Source organism: Vicugna pacos, chromosome 1 (genome assembly GCF_048564905.1).
Source record: "Vicugna pacos chromosome 1, VicPac4, whole genome shotgun sequence".
Lineage (NCBI taxonomy): Eukaryota > Metazoa > Chordata > Mammalia > Artiodactyla > Camelidae > Vicugna > Vicugna pacos.
The window spans coordinates 7,083,937-7,103,191 of NC_132987.1; the positions used below are offsets into that span (position 1 = coordinate 7,083,937).

The 19,255-nt window shown below is 38.7% G+C and overlaps 1 protein-coding gene across 7 annotated transcripts in view; it reads left to right on the plus strand.

The window, feature by feature from the left end:
• KCNH8 (potassium voltage-gated channel subfamily H member 8) overlaps positions 1 to 19,255 on the plus strand; it is a 353,661-nt gene that overhangs the window by 263,413 nt on the left and 70,993 nt on the right. For all 7 annotated transcript variants that reach the window (XM_072946938.1, XM_072947009.1, XM_072947108.1 and 4 more), the window contains 2 exons: positions 9,254 to 9,451; positions 18,289 to 18,488. In XM_072946938.1, coding sequence (XP_072803039.1) covers positions 9,254 to 9,451; positions 18,289 to 18,488 — 398 coding nt within the window. The remainder of the gene's footprint in view (positions 1 to 9,253; positions 9,452 to 18,288; positions 18,489 to 19,255) is intronic.

The window sequence follows — 19,255 nt, forward strand, 5'->3', positions numbered from 1 at the left end:
GCCTTTTGGCCATCTGTATGCCTTTTTTTAAGAAATAGCTATTGATATCTTCTGCCCGTTTTTTAATTTGGGTTTTTTTTTTTTGATGTTGAGTCGTATGAGTTCTTTGTATATTTTGAATATTAACCACTTCTCAGATATATCATTTGCAAGTATCTTCTCCCATTCAGTAGGTGTCCCTTTCATTTTGTTGACAGTTTCCTTCACTCTGCAAGATCTCTTTAGTTTGATGTAGTCGCATTTGTTTATTTTTTCTTTTGTTTCCCTTGCCTGAGGAGATTGGCCCAAAAAAACTATTACTAAGGCTGATGTCAAAAAGCTTGCTGCCAATATTTCCTTTTAGGAGACTTATGGTTTCAGGTCTTACATTTAATCCATTTTGAATTCATTTTTGTGTGTGATGTGAAAAAGTAGTCCAGTTTGACTCTTTTAAATGTAGCTGTCCAGTTTTCCCAACACTATTCATTGACGAGGATCTCTTTTCCCCATCGTATATTCTTGACCCCTTTGGCATAGATTAGTTGTCCACATAACTGTGGGTTCATTTCTGGGCTCTCTATTGTGTTCCATTGATCTATGTGTCTGTTTGTGTGCCAGCGCCATACTGTTTTGATTAGTATAGCTTTGAAATATAGTTTGAAATCAGGGAGCATAATACCCGCAGCTTTGCTCTTTTTTCTCAAGGTGGTTTTGGCTATTCAGGGTCTTTTGTGTTTCCATATAAATTTTAGAATTACTTGTTCTAGTTCTGTTAAAAAATATATGCCATTGGTTTTTTGGTTGGGATTGCATTGAATCTGAAGATTGCTTTGGGTAAAATGGTCATTTTAGCAATGTCAGTTCTTCCAGTCCATGAGCAAAATATGTCTTTCCATCTGTTTGCATTGTTTTTTATTTTCTTTAATCAGGATCTCATAGTTTTCTGCACACAGGTCTTTTACTTCCTTAGATGTATGCCTTGGATTTTATCCTTTTTGATGCAATTGCAAATGGGATTGTTTTCTTGATTTCTATTTCTGATAGCTTGTTGTTAGTCTTTAGAAGTGCAACAGATTTCTGTATATTAATTTTGTATCCTGCAACTTTACTGAATTCATTTATTAATTCTAATAGTTTTTTGGTTGTGTCTTTAGGACTTTCTCTATATAGTATCATGTCATCTGCCAACAATGAGTTTTACTTATTCCTCTCCAATTTGGATGCCTTTAATTTTTCTCTTGTGTGACTGCTGTGGCTAGGAGTTCCAATACTATATTGAATAAAAGTGGCAAGGGTGGGCATCTTTGTCTTGTTCCTGATCTTAGAAGAAATGCTTTCAGCTTTTCACTATTGAGTGTGACATTAGCTGTGGGCTTGTCATATATGGCCTTAATTCTGTACAGATATATTCCCTATACCCACTTTGCTGAGAGATTTTTCTCATAAATGGATGTTGATTTTTGTCAAAAGCTTTCTCTGCATCTATTAAGATGATCATATGATTTTTTTCTTTAGTTTGTTAATCTGATGTATCATATTGGTTGATTTGCAGATATGAAACCATCCTTGCATCCCTGGAATAAATCCCACTTGATCATGGTGTATGGTCCTCATAATGCGTTGTTAAATTCTGTTTGCTAATACTTTGTTGAGGAATTTTTGCATCCGTGTTCATCAGTGATATTGGCCTGTAATTTTCTTTTTTGTGTGATATCTGTGTCTAATTTGTTATCAATATAATGCTGGCATTGTAGAGTGAGTTGGGAAGTGTTCCTTTTTCTGCAGTTTTTTTTTTTTGGAATAGCTTGAGAAAGATAGATGTATACTCTTCTCTAAAGGTTTGGTAGAGTTCACCTGTGAAGACATCTGGTCCTGGACTTCTGTTTGTTGGGAGTTTTTAAATTACTGATTCAGTTTCATTACTTGTAGTTGATCTGTTCATATTTTTTTATTTCTTCCTAGTTCAGTCTTGGGAGATTGTATATTTCTAGGTCATTTGTCCATTTCTTCTAGGTTGTCCATTTCATTGGTGTTATAATTGTTCATAGTAATCTCTTGTGATATTTCGTATTTCTGTGGTGTCAGTTGTAATTTCTCTTCTTTCATTTCTAATTTGAACCCTCTCTAATTTTTCTTGGTGCATCTAGCTAAAGGTTTATCAATTTTTTTTTATCTTTTCAAAGACCAAATCCTATTTTCATTTATCTTTTCTGTCAGTTTTTATGTGTTTATTTCATTTATTTCTGCTCTAAGCTTTATTATTTCTTTTCTTCTACTAACTTTGGGTTTTGTTGCTTGGTTTTTTTTCTTATTCCTGTAGTTGTAATATTAGATTGTTTATTTGAGATTTTCTTGTTCCTGAGATAGGCTTGTATTACTGTAAATTTTCCCCTTAGAACTGTTTTTGCTGCATCCCATAGATCTTGGATTATTGTGTTTTCATTTTCATTTGTCTCCAGGTGTTTTTTGACTTCTGCAGTGATCCATTGTGTAGTAGCATATTGTATAGGCTCCAGGTGTTTATGTTTTTGCAGTTTTTTCTTGAAGTTGATTTTTAGTTTCATAGTTCTTTGGTCAGAAAAGATGCTTGATATGGTTTCAATTTTCTTAAATTTACTGAGACTTGTTTTTTGGCCTAGCATGTAATCTCTTGTGAAGAATGGTCCATGTGCACGTAAAAAGAATGCATATTCTGCTAATTTGAGATGGAATGTTCTATATATACATATTAATTGCATCTGATCTAATGTGTCATTTCAGGCCAATGTTTTCTTACTGATTTTCTGTCTGAATGATCTATCCATTGATGTAAGTTGGATGATAAAAGTCCTCTACTGTTAGTGTGTTACTGTCAGTTTTTTCTTTTATGTCTGTTAATAAACGTTTTATGTATTTAGGTGCTCCTATGTTGGATGCACATACATTTACAATTGTTATATCTTCTTCTTGCATTGATTCCTTGATCATTATGCAGTGTCCTTCTTTGTCTCTTGTTACAATCCCTTTAACATTTCTTGTAAAGCTGGTTTGGTGGTGCTGAACTCTTTTAGCTTCTGCTTGTCTGTGAAACTCTCTTTATTTCTCCATCAAATCTGAATGAAAACCTTGCCAGGTAGAGTACTTTTGGTTGTAGATTTTCCCCTTTTATCACGGTAAACATATAATGCCACTCCCTTCTAGCCTGAAGTTTCTGCTGGAAAGTCAGCTGTTTGCCTTATGGGAGTTCCCTTGTATGTAAATGTTGCTTTTTATTTGCTGCTTTTAACATTCGCTCCTTATCTCTGTTATTTGCCATTTTAATTGCAGTGTGTCCTGGGATGGTCCTCTTTGGGTTGGTCCTGTTTGGGACTCTATTCTTCCTGAAACTGGACTTCTGTTTCTGTTTGTGGTTAGGGAAATTTTCAGCTGTTACGACTTCAAATATGTTTTCTGCCTTTTATTCTCTTCTCCTTCTGGGACCCTTATAATTCAAATGTTAGTGTCCTTGATGTTGTCCCAGATGTTTCTTAAACTGTCCTCATTTCTTTTTATTCTTTTTCCTTTTTTCTGCTCTGCTTCAGTGATTTTCACTACTCTTGTCTTCTAGCTCACTGATCCATTCCTCTGTATCATTTAATCTGCTATTGATTCCTTCTAGAGTATTTTTTATTTCAGTTATGATATCCTTCATCTGTTTGGTTCTTCTTTATATTTTCTCACTCTTTGTTATAAATTTCTAACTTCTCACTCTGTCCATCTAATCTTCTCCTGAGTTCTTTAAACACCTTTACAATAATTACCTTGAACTCTTTATCAGGTAGATTGCTTCTCTCTACTTAGTTCTTCTGGTGTTTTATCTTGTTCCTTCATTTGGAGCATGTTATTCTTTTGCCTTATTTTGCCTGATCTGCTGGGTTTTTGTTTTTTTTTTTTTTTCCTATGTGGTGGATTGATTAGTTTTCCTGACCTTAGAGAAGTGCCCTCTTGCAGAACATGTCCTGTGCATCCCAGAAGCACACTGCCCTCTGGCCATGAGAGCTGTATGCTCTTGGGGTGCCCTGTGTGGGTCCTTCTCTTCTTGGAGGCTGACTGCTGTGGGTGATCCAGTAGGTGTGGCTGGCCCCTGGTTAGGTTGGTTGCAAGGCTCTGCCTTGTGTGGAGGCTGTTGGCCGTGGTAGGTGGGACCATGTCCTGGAGCTGCTGCAGGCTCAAGGGGTCTTAAGACAGCCAACCTGCTGATGCGTGGGACTGTGTCCCAACCAGGCTAGCTGCTTGCTCTGAGGTGTCTCAGTACTAGTGCTGACAGACTGGTGGTTGGGGCCAGTTCCCAACACTAACAAGCGAGAGGGAGGATTCCAAAATGGTACTTTGCCAGCACCAATGTCCACATGGTAGAATAAGTTCCCCAAAATGCTGCCACCAATGTCCGTGTCCTCAGGGTGAGCTCCATTGCCTCTTATCTCTCTGGGATGCTCTCCAAGGTGAGCAGGTAGGTCTGACCTAGGCTTCTTTCAAATTACTGCTTCTCCCCTGGGCACCACAGCATGTGAGATTTTCTGTGTGCCCTTTAAGAATGCAATTTCTCTTTCTCTCAGCCTTAAAGTAAGCCATGCTGGCCTTCAAAGCCAGGTGTTCTGGGGGCTCATCTCCCCGAGGCAGGACCCCCAGGCTGGGGAGCCCTCTCTCCCTGGGGGAACCTCTGTAGTTGTAATTACCCACTCATTTGTAGGTTTCCCACTGTGGGTCTAAGTCTTGACTATATACCCTGTCTCCACCCTTCCTACCCATCTCACTGGTTGCTTCTTTATACCTTTAGTCTTAGAAGATCTTTTCTGGCAGCTCTTCTGGTCTTTCTCATCACAGTTGCTCTGTAAATATTTGTAATTTGGGTGTGCCCATGTGAGGAAGTGACCCTGCTCTGCCATTTGGCCACACCCTCCTATAGGCTTTCCTTAAGTAACATGCTTCTATTCCTTTCATTTAAGCTAAAATACCTGTTATTTTACCAAATTCTAATATAAACTTCTCAGGAACACATCTGTTGTGCAAAGCAGGTCACACCTGTATAAACTGTGAATGCACACATACGCACAATAAAAGTTAGTATATTATTGGCAGAAACCCAAAGAGTAAAATAACAAGAAACTCCTGCTTAGAGTTAAAAATATATAATTGAGCAAAATACTGGGCCCAGGGTAAGTATGCAATGAAAAATACATGGATTGAATTATCATGCTTAATTATAGACTCTTCTGGGAGTGGTCATTAAGAGTCATTCTGTCTTTGAAATTGATATTTATTTCACAAATCTATTCTATTTTATTCATCTAATCTATTTTGGCAATGACAGGATTATTTTATGATTATCTTTTGCTTTTATCAGATGGCAGTGTGTTCCACATGTTTAGATTCTACTTTATTTTGTGTATGTTTTTTCCTTCGAAATGTTACTTAGGTAGAAGAAAATTGAGCAGAAGCAGACAGACTGTTCTAGGACATCCCTTCCTTTAGAGAAGAGTTTCTCTGGATTAAAAAAAGATTGGCTTCCAAATTGGTTAAATTGCTTCTTCTGTACAGTCCAGTGACATGTTGTCTTGTTACAGTAGAACATGTGCTCTCCTTGCAGACAAGCTGTTCTGTGAAAAAGTTTTATTTAGCCCACAGAGCCAATCCCCGGGTTTGTGGGCGTTACCTCCTTTCCGTGTTACCAGGTTTTCTCACCATTATTGCTTCTGTTCCATCAGCTGTAACACAGTTTAGTAGCAACCCTTCTTAAAAAAACAAGATGTTTCTGAAAGTAGACAGAACAGTTGGCCAGACAGAAAAGAGAGATCAACAGAAGCAGTTCTGTTGTTTGTCTGTGTTTTGCTCCCCGAATCACTTCTGAGACAGTTTCACACAAATGTAAGTGAGCAGGAATTGAGTGAGAATGTAATCTAATATAACCTGTGTATCCTATCGCAAACTTTTATCTTCTTTTATTAAGGAAATCGAATTAAATGCAAACTGATATGATTTGGGGAAATCTTTAATTTTTCACTTTCGTTCCAGTTAATGAACATATCGGCTAGGTTTGTTTGCTTTTAATTTTTTTATGAGAAAACTTTGGTTTCTGTAAGTAAATGAACACTTCAAGATCAGTAGATGGGTTTGTTTTTTTATGACCTGATTGTATAACTAATCCAACTCAGAGGGAGCAGTGGCTTTATTGTGTGTGGTGGTGATGGTTTCATTCCTCTAGGCATCAACTAAAACAAAAATTAGGTCATGCAATATTTACTCTCTGGGCAAAATGACATTTTTCAGCTGCTCAGACTTCCCAATAATTAGCAGGAATGATCAACCTGGAACAAAGAGACAATTCTCTCTAGTCACTTCTTTTCTGAGCAGAAATATGACATCCCTTTCAGAGCACTACTTGGAAGACACATGAGAACTGCCCATCCACCAGCTACTCAACTTCTCGTGGTTGACCACACTTGACAAGGCACGGATCAAATGCTTATAAGAGCACTGCTCTAGAGAAGTCAACATCCTGCGTACAATGATGTGTTCAGCTGTCATCTTTGCTCCCTGATTTTACCTGTCTTGATTCTCTTCCTACAGTGCATATAAATACGCCAGTAGTATTTTTTTAAATGCACATTCAGTTCGCTTTTGTAATCTCTTTAATTAATCTGAGATAAGTTGCCTTTATTTTATTTCTAAATCTTCTTCCATACAGGATTAAACCAGGTTTTACCAAATCATGCTTTCTCGCCTCCTCCTTTCCCTCACTTAAAACTCTAGTGCAGAGCTCTTTAATCTGGGCCCTTAGACCAGCTGAAAATGTGCCTGAAATCGTGTGTGTGTGTGTGTCCATGTGTGCTTTGTCCTGGGAAAAGGAGCATGTCTTTCTTCAGATTCACAAATGGGTGTGGAAGTCCCCAGTTTTAAGAACTGCCATCCCCTGGATTTTCTCCCTTCTGTTTCTCTTAGATGAGAATTTCTCTTAGTTTCTTAGTTTCTCTCAGTTCTGTCACACGCCAGCCCTGGGTTCTACTGAATACGCTTGGTCGCCACCTTCCTTTTCCATTATAATTCACTCCCGATCTCGTATTTTCCCTCACTCTCTGAATTTTATGCTTTTCTTTGTTCCAATTTAAGCAACATAAGAAAGTGAGAGAGAAGAGATATCAGCCACTGAACCTCTGCTGTAACAGAGTTGGCATTTTCTTCACGTGACGTCTCATTTAATCCCACTGCAACCATACCAGTTAGAGAGTATCCCTATTTTGATGAGAAAAGGGAAGAGGAAATTAGTCGTTCCCACAGCCTGCAATGGAAGAGTCCAGATTGAAATCTGTGTTTGAATGTGGAGTTTAGCCCTTCACAAAGCCTTTGCAGACGGAATAAATGGGCATAGCTTACTAGTGGCATCATCTTTCCTAGCATGTAACTTTCACACTATTACGATTCTCTATCATCGAAAAATCCATTCACTACACTTTGTTCATAAATCTAGTACAAATTTATAAATGCACATGTAGTGCTGTGTTGCACCAGTATTGCCATGTTATCTCATACTACCGCAGAGAGCAGGAACCATTTACACGTTCATTAATTCATTCATTTTTTAAGATAGCATTTATTAAACCCTACTATTGTTAGGGGCTTTGTTAAGTTCCGGAATAGTGCTTCTGATTTCTCTCTTAGCATTAGATTCTACCGGGGAACTTTTTAAAAATACCAGTACCTGAGCTCAGAACCAGAAGTTCTGATTCAGTACTGGAGGTGGCCCTGGGGCAGTGTATTTTTTAAAAAGCTTTCCCAGCTGCCACCAGCATTGAGGACCCCTTGTTCTAGAGCAGTGACTTTTCAAAGCGCGGTGCCCTGAATCTGCAGTGTGAGCATCCCGTGGGAACCTCTCGTAAAGGCGGGTTCTCAGCCCTTCCCCCTCAGCCCTCCTGTGCACTTTACCAGAAACTCCAGGGATCGGACCTGGCTGTCTCTAACGAGGCCTCTGGGTGTTTCGGAGGCGAGCTAATGGTTGAGAAACACTTCTCTAGAGACAGGATAAATAAGGCACAGGACTTGCCACTCAGCCTTTCTTCTTGACCTCAAGGAACCCGGTCGTTTCAAATTTGCATTTTAATCTTCTAGCGCAGTTTCATAATCTGTAACTTTATTTAATAATGACAGCACTTTTACTACTTAAAAAAGGTAATTACTTTCCCTCTTCTTGGACAGCCATTAAGTAAAGTGTTAATAAGAAAGTAGTGGTCAAGCTGGGAAAGGTATAGCTTAGCATGCACAGAGCCCTGGGTTCAAAACTCCCTTTAAAAGTAAATAATTGCCAAATTACCCCCCAGATAACTTATTCAGCAAGAAAATAGTGGTCAGTGAACAACATTCCTTAGCAAAAGTCTTATGGTCATAGGTTTTGTTACACACACACAGAATTTTTAAATACAAAATTTTAGAGGGAAAAGATTTCCAATAAACGATTTTAAAGTGGCCTTTGGGTTGTGTTTCCATCCTATTACAATATTATACTTGTTATTTCCCCTCTTTATTGGCATAGTTTTTATAGCTTTATGACAGTATAATTGACATACAATAAAATGCATGAATTTAAAACATTTGATTTGATACGTTCTGACACACACATACACCAGGATGATGAAGCAGTCGCAGGGGGGCATCCAGTTCTGTTACAGGTGCCTCTTAGTTGTGCTTCCCCCCCACCAGACAGCAGAATAAGGCTGCAGAGAAAACTTCCTGAGGAAACCGTGAGTGAACACCTATGAAGCAGCTGATACCAGTGCAAGTGAATAAAACAGGGAAAGTTTGTACCGAACAGAAATAAAGCCCATCTCACCTGTCTGAAGTCTAGATTCTTGTCTTGGTTGCTGTTTGTCATTGTGTAGAGTTGAAAATACCTGCCAATCCCTTTGTTTCTTAAAATTCCAATTGAGAAATGAGCTTAGTGGCTACTGAATTAGACCACAGAATTTCCTGAGAGGAGAAATCCCGGTTTCTGGCTCTGCAGGTAGTTTCTGGCTTAAGGGTAACCTGTTCAGCTTTGACTACCAGTCTGGTCTTGAATGCGTATTTCTCTGCTGCGCGTATGATAAAAAAACAGTTGCATGAAAGTGATGCTTTTGCTTTTAGAGCCATGGGATCTAGTTCCTTGCCTTCGATTTCCTTTTAACTTTCTTTTTTCTCCTGAGCAACGTTGTGCATCCTTATATGTTCACTCATCATTACGTCCCTTTTTTAAAGGGGGGCTTATGTGCTCATTCTTCCATTGCAGGTTGGCTCCATGAGTTGGGAAAGAGACTGGAATCTCCGTACTATGGCAACAATACCTTGGGGGGCCCGTCGATCCGAAGCGCCTACATCGCCGCTCTGTACTTCACGCTCAGCAGCCTGACCAGCGTTGGGTTTGGGAATGTCTCCGCTAACACAGATGCAGAGAAGATCTTCTCCATCTGCACCATGCTGATTGGGGGTAAGGAGTCTTCTTCCTGTAGACCAAGAGAAGGAGCAAATGTCTGCCAGACCCTTGGTTTTCTGTTTCTCTTCGTCTTAAAACTCAATTCGGGTAGACCGGTCTACATTGGAAGCGTCTAAAAGTGCTAATGAGGAGATCCGTGCCCAACATTCTAATATCCATGTAGATTAGCAGCGAGCGTCTATGACGGCAGAGAATTCCACATTCTGACGGATGAGGAAATAACTGTTTACCTGATGGTCGATTTTGAAAGGGCGGGCACTTTGTTTTCCTAACATGCTATTTACCTTTAGTGTTGGTGAGTTACGAGAGTCTGAATCTCAAGTATCCATTTGAAATGCCATTTTATAGCTCCAAACAGGTCAAGGTTATCAAATCTTATTAATACTAATATAGAAAATCAATTAAGGGTGTTTGATAGATAACTTAAAGACAAAAACAAACACCAGTACAATAATGGTAAACATTTAACCTTTATTAATAGCTTTTATGTTCCCATTCTCTGTGCTGAGTGCTTCAGTACAACACCTTAAGCAATTCTGAAGGCAAATCCGTGGGGAACCATTTATTATCCCATTTAACAAACAGACAAGTGATTATATATTATCTCTGAGCTTCATACCCACCTTCTGTCCTCTGCTTTGTAATGCTGAGTGTGGACTCTGCAAATCTCCTCCTTCTTTGCCCACTGACATCAGTTACTTCTACCAATAGGGGCACCAGAGGGAGGCTGGAACTTAAGGCCCCTGACCTGTGCACTGTGTGGTCAGTGGCAGCCACCGCAGACAGCTGTAGGTGGTTCCTGACTTCAGCCCCTTCGGTTACCTTCAGAACCAGCCTCGCTGGGCCTCCTCAGAGATCCCTGCCTCTGTCGGGAGGGCCCCCACATCCAAAGTCAGAGCTCTGGCCCTTGTAACTCCTCACATCTTCTCCCCTGGGCTCGGGGGTTCCGATAACCCCACGTCTTCCCTCTGTTCATCCAGCTCCAAGGGCAGAAGCTCCTTCCTGTGGTCATTATAGTCGTCTCACCTCTTTTTGATCCTTCATCCCTCCAAGGCCAAGGCAAGCTCCCCCTGCTGAAGTATTTAATTTCTCTTCTCTGAACCTCCTAACCGATACAGGATTGGTGCTATTATTACCCACATTTTTCAGATGACAGATCTAAAGCTGGGGAAAAGAGAGTGACATTCTCAATGCCGTACAACCAGTAAGTAAAGAGGCAAGGTTTGAACCCAGGTGAAATGGAGAGATGCGTATCTACTCAGATCAAGCAAATTTTCTTAAGACACAGTTCTATTAGTATTTTCTGCCCCACCGTCTTCCCTCAAAAGCTTGTTTTATCATGTTCTCTTAGTGGCCTCCGTCCCAGACATCTCTTTGAGTTTTGACCCTTATTGTAGAGGATGGTTTCCACCAGCTTCCTTGCAGAGATGTGAAATGAACATGTGGGTCTTCGAGCCATGAGTCACCCAGCCTACCATGAAACCAGGGCAGCATAAAGTGAAATTTTCCCTCAAGGAGTTGACAATCAGTTTGGAAGAGAGAGGCTGAAATATGTGGAGAGAGTTTTAACAACACCAGGCAGTCAATGCTAAGTGTCAGATCAGTTAGGGAGTTCAGAAGCAGTGAGAAATGGGGCCAGGGATTGGGAGAATTTCTTGGAAAGGCAGTGCTTGTGGCAGAGTTGCTGGAGTCACTATGCTGGGACTGCAGCAGTTGGAACAGGCTCTTGGCTGATATAGTGTAGTAACAGCCCAGGGAGCAGAGGCCAGGAATTCTCATTTTCAGAAGAGCTGCTATGTGCCAGACACGCTGGTGGCTACTTAATACCCAGTATTATGGCTTATACAATTGCGGCTCTCCTTGCTGGTCCATCTTTCAGCCTAGCAGAATGACAAGCATGTTGCAAACAGACTACCTATTTAATAATATTAATTTGCCCATGTTTCTTCTACTTACGATGGAAACTTTGGGAAATGCTCAATGCTTAACCTCCTAATTTGATGTTTAAAGAAGAGTTTCAATAATTGAGCTTATCTCCCATTAATTCACTGACTAGAATGTAAGTCGTCCTGAATCAGAAATTGTTAAGGGATAAATTATTCCCTGCTTTTCACTGTAAGTAGAAGCTATGCTGGTCCACAAAGCCAAATGATATGGGAAATAATCAGATAATGCCACTTTGTCACTTGTTAAATGTTGCAAATTGTGCTGGTGCAAAACCAGTGCTCATTTGTTAATGGCTTTAAAACACGTAGGTGACTGGAGCAACACTTAGGAAACCACTGGTTTTGATCGGCAGATGGCATCTTAAGTAACTCGAATTTATTAATTAAAGCTTCCCAAATTTGTGTCTGTAGGAAGTAACTCTGTATTATTGTGACAGTTACCCTAGGCTAAGAGAAATGACACCTCGGTTTTAGTATTTCCTAATTGACTAATTACTTGTGTAATGTTGAGAACTAGTCATAAGAGCTCACAGTATTGAACACTTTGTTCATTTAATTCTCATAACACTATGAAATAGAGGTTTTTTAATTGAACTATAGTTGATTTACAATGTGTTCATTTCTGGTGTACAACATAGTGATTCGGTTATGTGTGTGTGTGTGTGTGTATATATATATATATTCCTTTCCATATTCTTTTTCATTATAGGCTATTACAAGATATTGAATATAGTTCCCTGGACTCTATAATAGGACCTTGTTGTTTATCTATTATATATATTAGTGGTTTGTATCTGCAAGTCTTGAACTCCCAATTTATCCCTCCAAAAAAAAAAAAGAAAAAGAAATAGAAGTTAGTAACACCCCAATTTAGATGTTAGGCAGCAGAGGTTTAGTGAGATTAAATGCTAGGATTCACTAAGACCCAGCAAACTTTTTGTAAAATATCCATTTCAGTATGTATGGTGAATTGATTTTATTCACTTAATTTCTGTAAATATACACAAATAATTTATTTTAAAACTTTTTCAAGTATGTGTTACCATGGACTCAACTCTAAGGTATCTTATTAGGAATCCCCACACAAGGCTGATGAAATTGCTCATGACTAAGATGCAGTATTTACTACAAGAGCAGGCAGGAGTAGTGTTAAACGTTGCAGGTGAGTGTCAAAATCCCAGATAATGATCTCGGGCAGAGGCACTCACAGGCTGAGTGAGGAGGAGGGATGTAGGGGAAGCTTCCATCTGAGCACCTGTAGTTAAAGAGTGTGTAAACCACTGATTTATGGGAAGAGTATTTGAAACTATCAAACAGAGATTGAGCAAGATAATGAAAAAAAAATCATACCTAGACAAATCTATGTGAGCTTTGAGAACACCCAAAACAAAGAAACAACCTTAAAAAGCTTCAAACAACTATTAGAATTAATAAATAAATTTAGTAAAGCTGAAGGATAGAAGGTCAGTATGCAAAAATTTAATTGTATTTCTGTATGCTAGTAACAATTAGACAAAGAAATAAAAGAAAGTTATAAAAACATCAAATACATAGAATTAAATGTTTAAAAATGTGCAGTACTATTACACAGAATACTATAAAACATTAGAAAATTTACAAATGGTTTAAAATAATGAAAAGATATACAATGGTGATGATGTTAAGTAAGACTCAATATTGTAAATATTCCAGTTTTATTCAAAGTAACCTAAGGAGTCAATGCAATTTCAATTAAAGAAAAAAGCCAAAATGTGTGTTTGTGTATATGTATGGCCTGTTTGAAAATTGACAAGCTGTTCTGAAAATTATAGGACCTGCAAAACTAAAACTGGTACAAAGCAATTATAAAGAGGAACAAAATTGGAAGATTTATGCTGCAGATATCCTGATGTGTAATAAAGTTACAGTAATTAGGAAAGTGTGGTCCTGGTTCAGGAATAGATAAATAAGCCAATAGAATAGAAGAGAGTGCCAAAACCTGCCCATCTACATTTGGTCACTGTATTTATGATGCTGGTGGCACTGTAGTGCAAGCGGGGAATGACAATACTTCCAATAAATGTTGTTGGGTCACATAGATATCTACATGTTGAAAAACAACCTTGACCCCTCTTGAAACTAATTCCAGATGGATTTTGATCTAACTGTGAAAGGGAAAACAATAAATCTTCAGAAAGGTAATATAAGAGAGTATTTTCTTGACCTCGGATTTGGCGAAGGTTTCTTAAACATGACACAAAAAGCTCTATCCATGAGGAAAGACTGATAAATTGAACTGCAGAACTTCTAATTATCAAGGGCATTATTAAACATGTGAAGAGGCAAGCCACAGGTAGAAGATGTTTGATACATTTGTCTGACGAAAGCCTTTTCTCTGTTCTATGTAAAGAACTCTTACAAATAAATAAAAGCAAGACAACTAAAAAATGCATTAAAAACTTTAAAAAAGCACTTCAAAAATAGATCTCCATACCTGAATAGACAATAAGTATACAAAAAAGTGCTGAACGTCATTCATCTATGATATGCAAATGAAGGTCAAAATTAGATAGCATTTGCATTTACCAGAATGGTATACTTAAAAACACTGACAACCCTAAGTGTTTGAGAGGATGTAGAACATCTTGGCTTCTCCTGTACGGTTGATGTAAGTGTCAGTTGGTACAAGAGTTTGTCAGTATTTACCAAATCTGAACTTATCTGTACCCTGACTCAACAATTCCATTTGTGAGTGTACTACCCGATAAAAAAAATGCATGTGTATACACATCAAAAGACATACATATAGGAGCATTACTGTAAAAACTTCGAACTGCAAATGCCCATTAATAGGAGCATAAATAAGTAAATTGTGAAATAATTATTCAATAGAGTACAGTAATGAGAATGAATGAACTGTTATGTCATGTGACCACATGGTTAAGTCTTACGACCTCAATGGTGGGCAGAGAGGACAGACACAAATAAGTACATTATTGTACGATTTTGTTTAAAGAAAGTTCAAAAGTAGGCAAAGCTTATTGACTGCAATATAATTCATAACTGTGGTTACCTTTGGTGAAGGTGCTGGTTAGTGTCTGTGAGGGGGACACCAAGGAGGCCCTGGGGTGCTGATAACATTCCTGTTTATTCATCTGGGGGTGATTCTATAGGCCTGTCCGCTGTGAGAAATCTCAATGAACTACACATTTAGTATTTGTGTCATTTCTCTCAATGTGTGCCTTTGGTATTAATTTTAGCTTGCAAAATTAAAATTGATGAGCTAAAAATAATACTGTAACTATCAATGGGATGGTTAGTGGAATGAGAAAGTGGGTAGCAGTGAGCTGAGTTCTCACCTTTCATGCCAAGTTGTTTTTTAGGTTTTGTCTTAATCTGATAAGTCAAGCAACCGAAGTGAAATTATATGATCAAAAATATCGGTGATGATCACAAAAAGATGTAAAGGAAATAATTCTGAAAGGTTGCCTTTGGAGAGTGGGATGGGAATGATGGGACAGGTTTGATGGGACTGAACTGTTCATCAAAAATTTTCTGAGCTACTTGCTTATGATTGTAAAACTGTTTTAAAGAAAGCATCAAACTGCCAGAGGTTCATTTCAGTTCCATAAATATTTATGGTGCACTAAAATTATGCCAGGCACCGTGCTAGGTGCTGGGGAAACAAAGAGACTCAGATATGATGTTTCCTTCGAGGAGTTCACAGTTTAGCCGTGGAAATAGGTACTTAGGCAGGTGATGTCCCTTCTTTTCCCATTTCAACTTCTATGATAATGCACACTTCGAAAAGACTGGGAAAGCCACATAAAAAAATAAAATTATGTATAATTCCATCACCAAAAGATAGTCTTTTCAGTCTTTTTATACATGAGGACTCATCACTGAGGACATGTCCAGTTTAAATGAGTCATGACTGTCATGGAAAAGATAGAGTGAAATTCTCAACACCCAAGGCTTCCCTTGGGTCCTTTTAATCCTATATACACTATCCTGACATGATTTTATTGGACCCATATGGGCTACGGTGCTCACAAATTCACTGTTTTTAAGATGTCTCTACACCCCATTTCAATTCATCATTTAGGAAATTGTTCTCACTCTCTGTTTTCTCTGCCACCCACAACCCAGTGTATTTGTAGCAAGGACTGGAAAACTCCAGGGCAATAAGTAGGTGAGAGAGAGGAGCAGGGCAGCTGGGATTACCCAAAGCCGGAGCTGTGGTCTCTTTACAGCAGGAGAGCACGGTCCCTCTGCAGCTTCTGAAGGCGCTGCAAAGTAATCAGCTAAAGAAATCAGGAATGATGTTACACCCCAGGACAGCAAGGCTGCCCAAAATCCAGAGTGGTGGGGAGGGAGGGAGAGCGGGGCAGGGAAAGCGGGAGGGAAAAGGGGGAAGGAGACGGGAAAGACAAAGCAAAAAGAGAAAACCAGGCAGCCTCCAAGAGTGCACTTCCATTTGAGGTCTGTTTACTTTCCTCCCGGATCTCGATTGTTGGGTTTCCTCCAAAGACCTGATACTAAGATGGTGTTCTACAAAACGCATTGTCTACAAGACTCCTCCAGAAAGAAAAAGAGCCTCCCACACACTCGGTGGCAGGCCTAGTGTGCTACTTGAGGAATTATATATATCAAATTTGCGAGGAGTAAAAGGAAAAGTGAATGATAACTTCCAGACTGACCTGGATATAAAAGTTCTTGAGTCAAACTTCCATAGCAGATGGAATGATTTGGCCTGACAGTTACACACACTCTTTGCCAGTGTGAAAGTGATAACCAGTGACAGAGAGGCAATGATAACTTTGGAAATCGAAAAACTAGGAGACTAGGGTTTTAGTTTTTAACTACTTAAATTGAAAGTGTTTTCCTATGCTGAAAATTTGAGACTCTGAGATTACGGTGCCTCAGACATAGACGAGTGCTTTCCCACAACATTTACAAATGCTGCCGTTAATGCAGCAGTTCATTTTATTGATCATGTACAATTAGGATGCTAAATGGTCTGAACATGCCACTTCTCCTACCTGAAGTGCTTTACACACATTATAATTAAACAAAGCAAAGTTAAAATCATACACATAATTAAGGAAAGCCGTGTTAAAATAAATGAAATAAAATTGTTCTCGGTACTCAGTTTAATCTCCATAAAAGACTGTTACTGCATACTTTTCCAGGTGGTGGGGCTCCTGAACACGAAGCACATAAGCATATTAATGGAGCCTGAAATCGATGTTTAATTCCTTTCACTTGGAACAGAATCAGTTCTTTTCTTTGCTGAGTGTTCATCATAAGTAGAAATCTCCTTCCAAGTAAAATATTTAAACAACAGAACCCTTGTGCTTCTAACACCATACAGAATAATGAGCCTCTCTTTAGAATCTACTAATAACCGTGCAACATGAAGTTGTTTAGCAATGTATGTTTTTCCTAGGATATTTTTAACTCTTTGGAAGACATTTCATTTTTGACCATTTAAGAAGAATATGTGCATGCATGTAGCAGACACTTATTGAATAATTCTTGAATTTCTTTCATCAAGAAGTTATTTCCATTTCTTATAATAAGCTATAATGGAAAAGAATCTGAAAATATATGTGGATCTGAATCTCTTGGCTGCACACCTGAAACTAACATTGTAAATCAACTACACGTCAATAAAGAAATAAAAAATAAAACAGTATCACTACAGTAACTCAGCTATTATAGGTAAAAATCGTGCAATTAAATAAAAAAGAAGTTATCTCCACAAAGAATTACTCTTAGTTATTTAAGAGGTTGCTGGAAAACCTTAAATCTGGGTTTTACCCCCAAATTTTACACCTCGGAGCATCCTGAAAATTTATAACACTTTTTACTTTCATGGGAAAAACTAACATATTATATATGTTATATATATAATATGAACTCTTTAAATCCTGAAATAACCCTTTGAGTAAAGTACTATTGTGTCCATTTGCATACAAGGAAATTGATAATTCCTTGCAAGAGAATTACTTATCTTGCCTGGTTTACAACAATTAGGAAGGGGTAAAGCCAAGATTTAAATCCAGTGATGTCCGATTCTGAAGTCCATGTTTCCCCTGCAACATTATATTGCCTCCTGGATATAGACCCTAAGTTTAACCCTATTCTGTTAACCTAGCCAAAATATTGAGACCTTCCTTGTTAATATGGGATGACTTTATTGGCATAGTGACCATATTTCCATAGAGAAAGGGTGATGTATAACCTGATGAAGAATTTTAATCCCAGTGTTAGATTAGGTTGAGATTAGTATAACAAAGATTAATAATTTCTAGTAAATGTCGGGAAAAAAGAATTCGAATTGGGGCTATTTTGAAATATTCAGGATGTAATAAACTGACACATCTGCACTAATTTATCTGATGCTAAGAAGCTTTTAACATAGTTCTTTGGACATTGAGGTTTTGATACAGGGAACTTCAGATAGATCTTAATAGACAAACTACTAAATTTTTAGTCTTTTTTTTTTTTTTAACCAAAAACTGCAGAAACCAGTGATTTCACCCAACCCCCGTGCTCCCGACCTCCTTGTCAATCCCATCCCAAGATGGGGATCAGGGCTGAAACCTGAACATCACAGAGAGTTGGTCTGCCTGTCCATGTGGACACACTTGGCTCTCCCTCCCAGTCTCACAGACCCAGGTGGGTCCAAGCCCTTCTCGCGCTATCTGCTGGCGTCCTCCAGGCCATCCCTGTCCCGTTTGACTAAAGACTACTGTTCAGTGCACAATCCTCACGTCTTTTCTGACTTCATATCCCTAAGCAGCATGCTCTGCCAATTTAGGATATGCAGACTGTACATTTATACTCAAGGAGGGAGCGCCTCCATCCTGGTTCTCTCCCATTGTGTGCTGTTTTCTCTAGCCTTGATGCACGCCCTGGTGTTTGGGAACGTGACGGCGATCATACAGAGGATGTATTCCAGGTGGTCCCTGTATCACACTAGAACGAAGGACCTGAAGGACTTCATACGCGTCCACCACCTTCCCCAGCAGCTCAAGCAGAGGATGCTTGAATATTTCCAGACAACCTGGTCAGTCAACAATGGAATAGATTCAAATGAGGTAATGTTCATTTCTCACGTTGACATTTTCAGGCAGAAAGCACATATTCTAAGGTAAAAGTAAGGTGCTGTAATGCAGGTCTTGAAAGTGAAGTACACCTACACCAACCAACTTCTTTACTTCATTATTTTTAATCCCTCATGACCCCAACACATCTTTCATCTCCTCTAGCTTACGTGTTCATGGTGCTACTTTTGATTGGCCCGTGTTTTACATTAACTTGGTACTTTGGTCAGTTAGGCAGACTTATTTTCATTCTCATTGACCTTTGAGGGAACCAATTCTTATGACAGCTGAATGGTGTAATCATGAAATATTAGATTAATCAAGTTAATGTTTGCCTTTAAAACCAACAAAACATATATATGTTTCTCAGCACATGTGTTATCTTTGGACTTCCAGAAACACTCCATATCATCACTGTAGAAAAAGTGTCCTATAACCATTCCACCAACTCCCAGTGAAACCAGTAATCAATATTTTTAAAGTGATTATTTGTTTTTTCCTCTCTTCAGATGATCATGACACCAGAGGAAACACTAGAGGGTCCAATTTCCATATCTTCTATCTTTGTGAGAAGCAAGTCACAAGGAATGATATGTTTCATTCTAGAGTCTTTTATTAATTTATTCTATTTCTCCAGACTTATTAACAGCTGGTTATCCAATAGCACACAACTGGGGTCACAGTCACTGAAAAATCTCTCCAGGATTATTCATACATATATTTGCACGTCTGGACTCTGGTTGGTCCCATAGTGGGGAAGA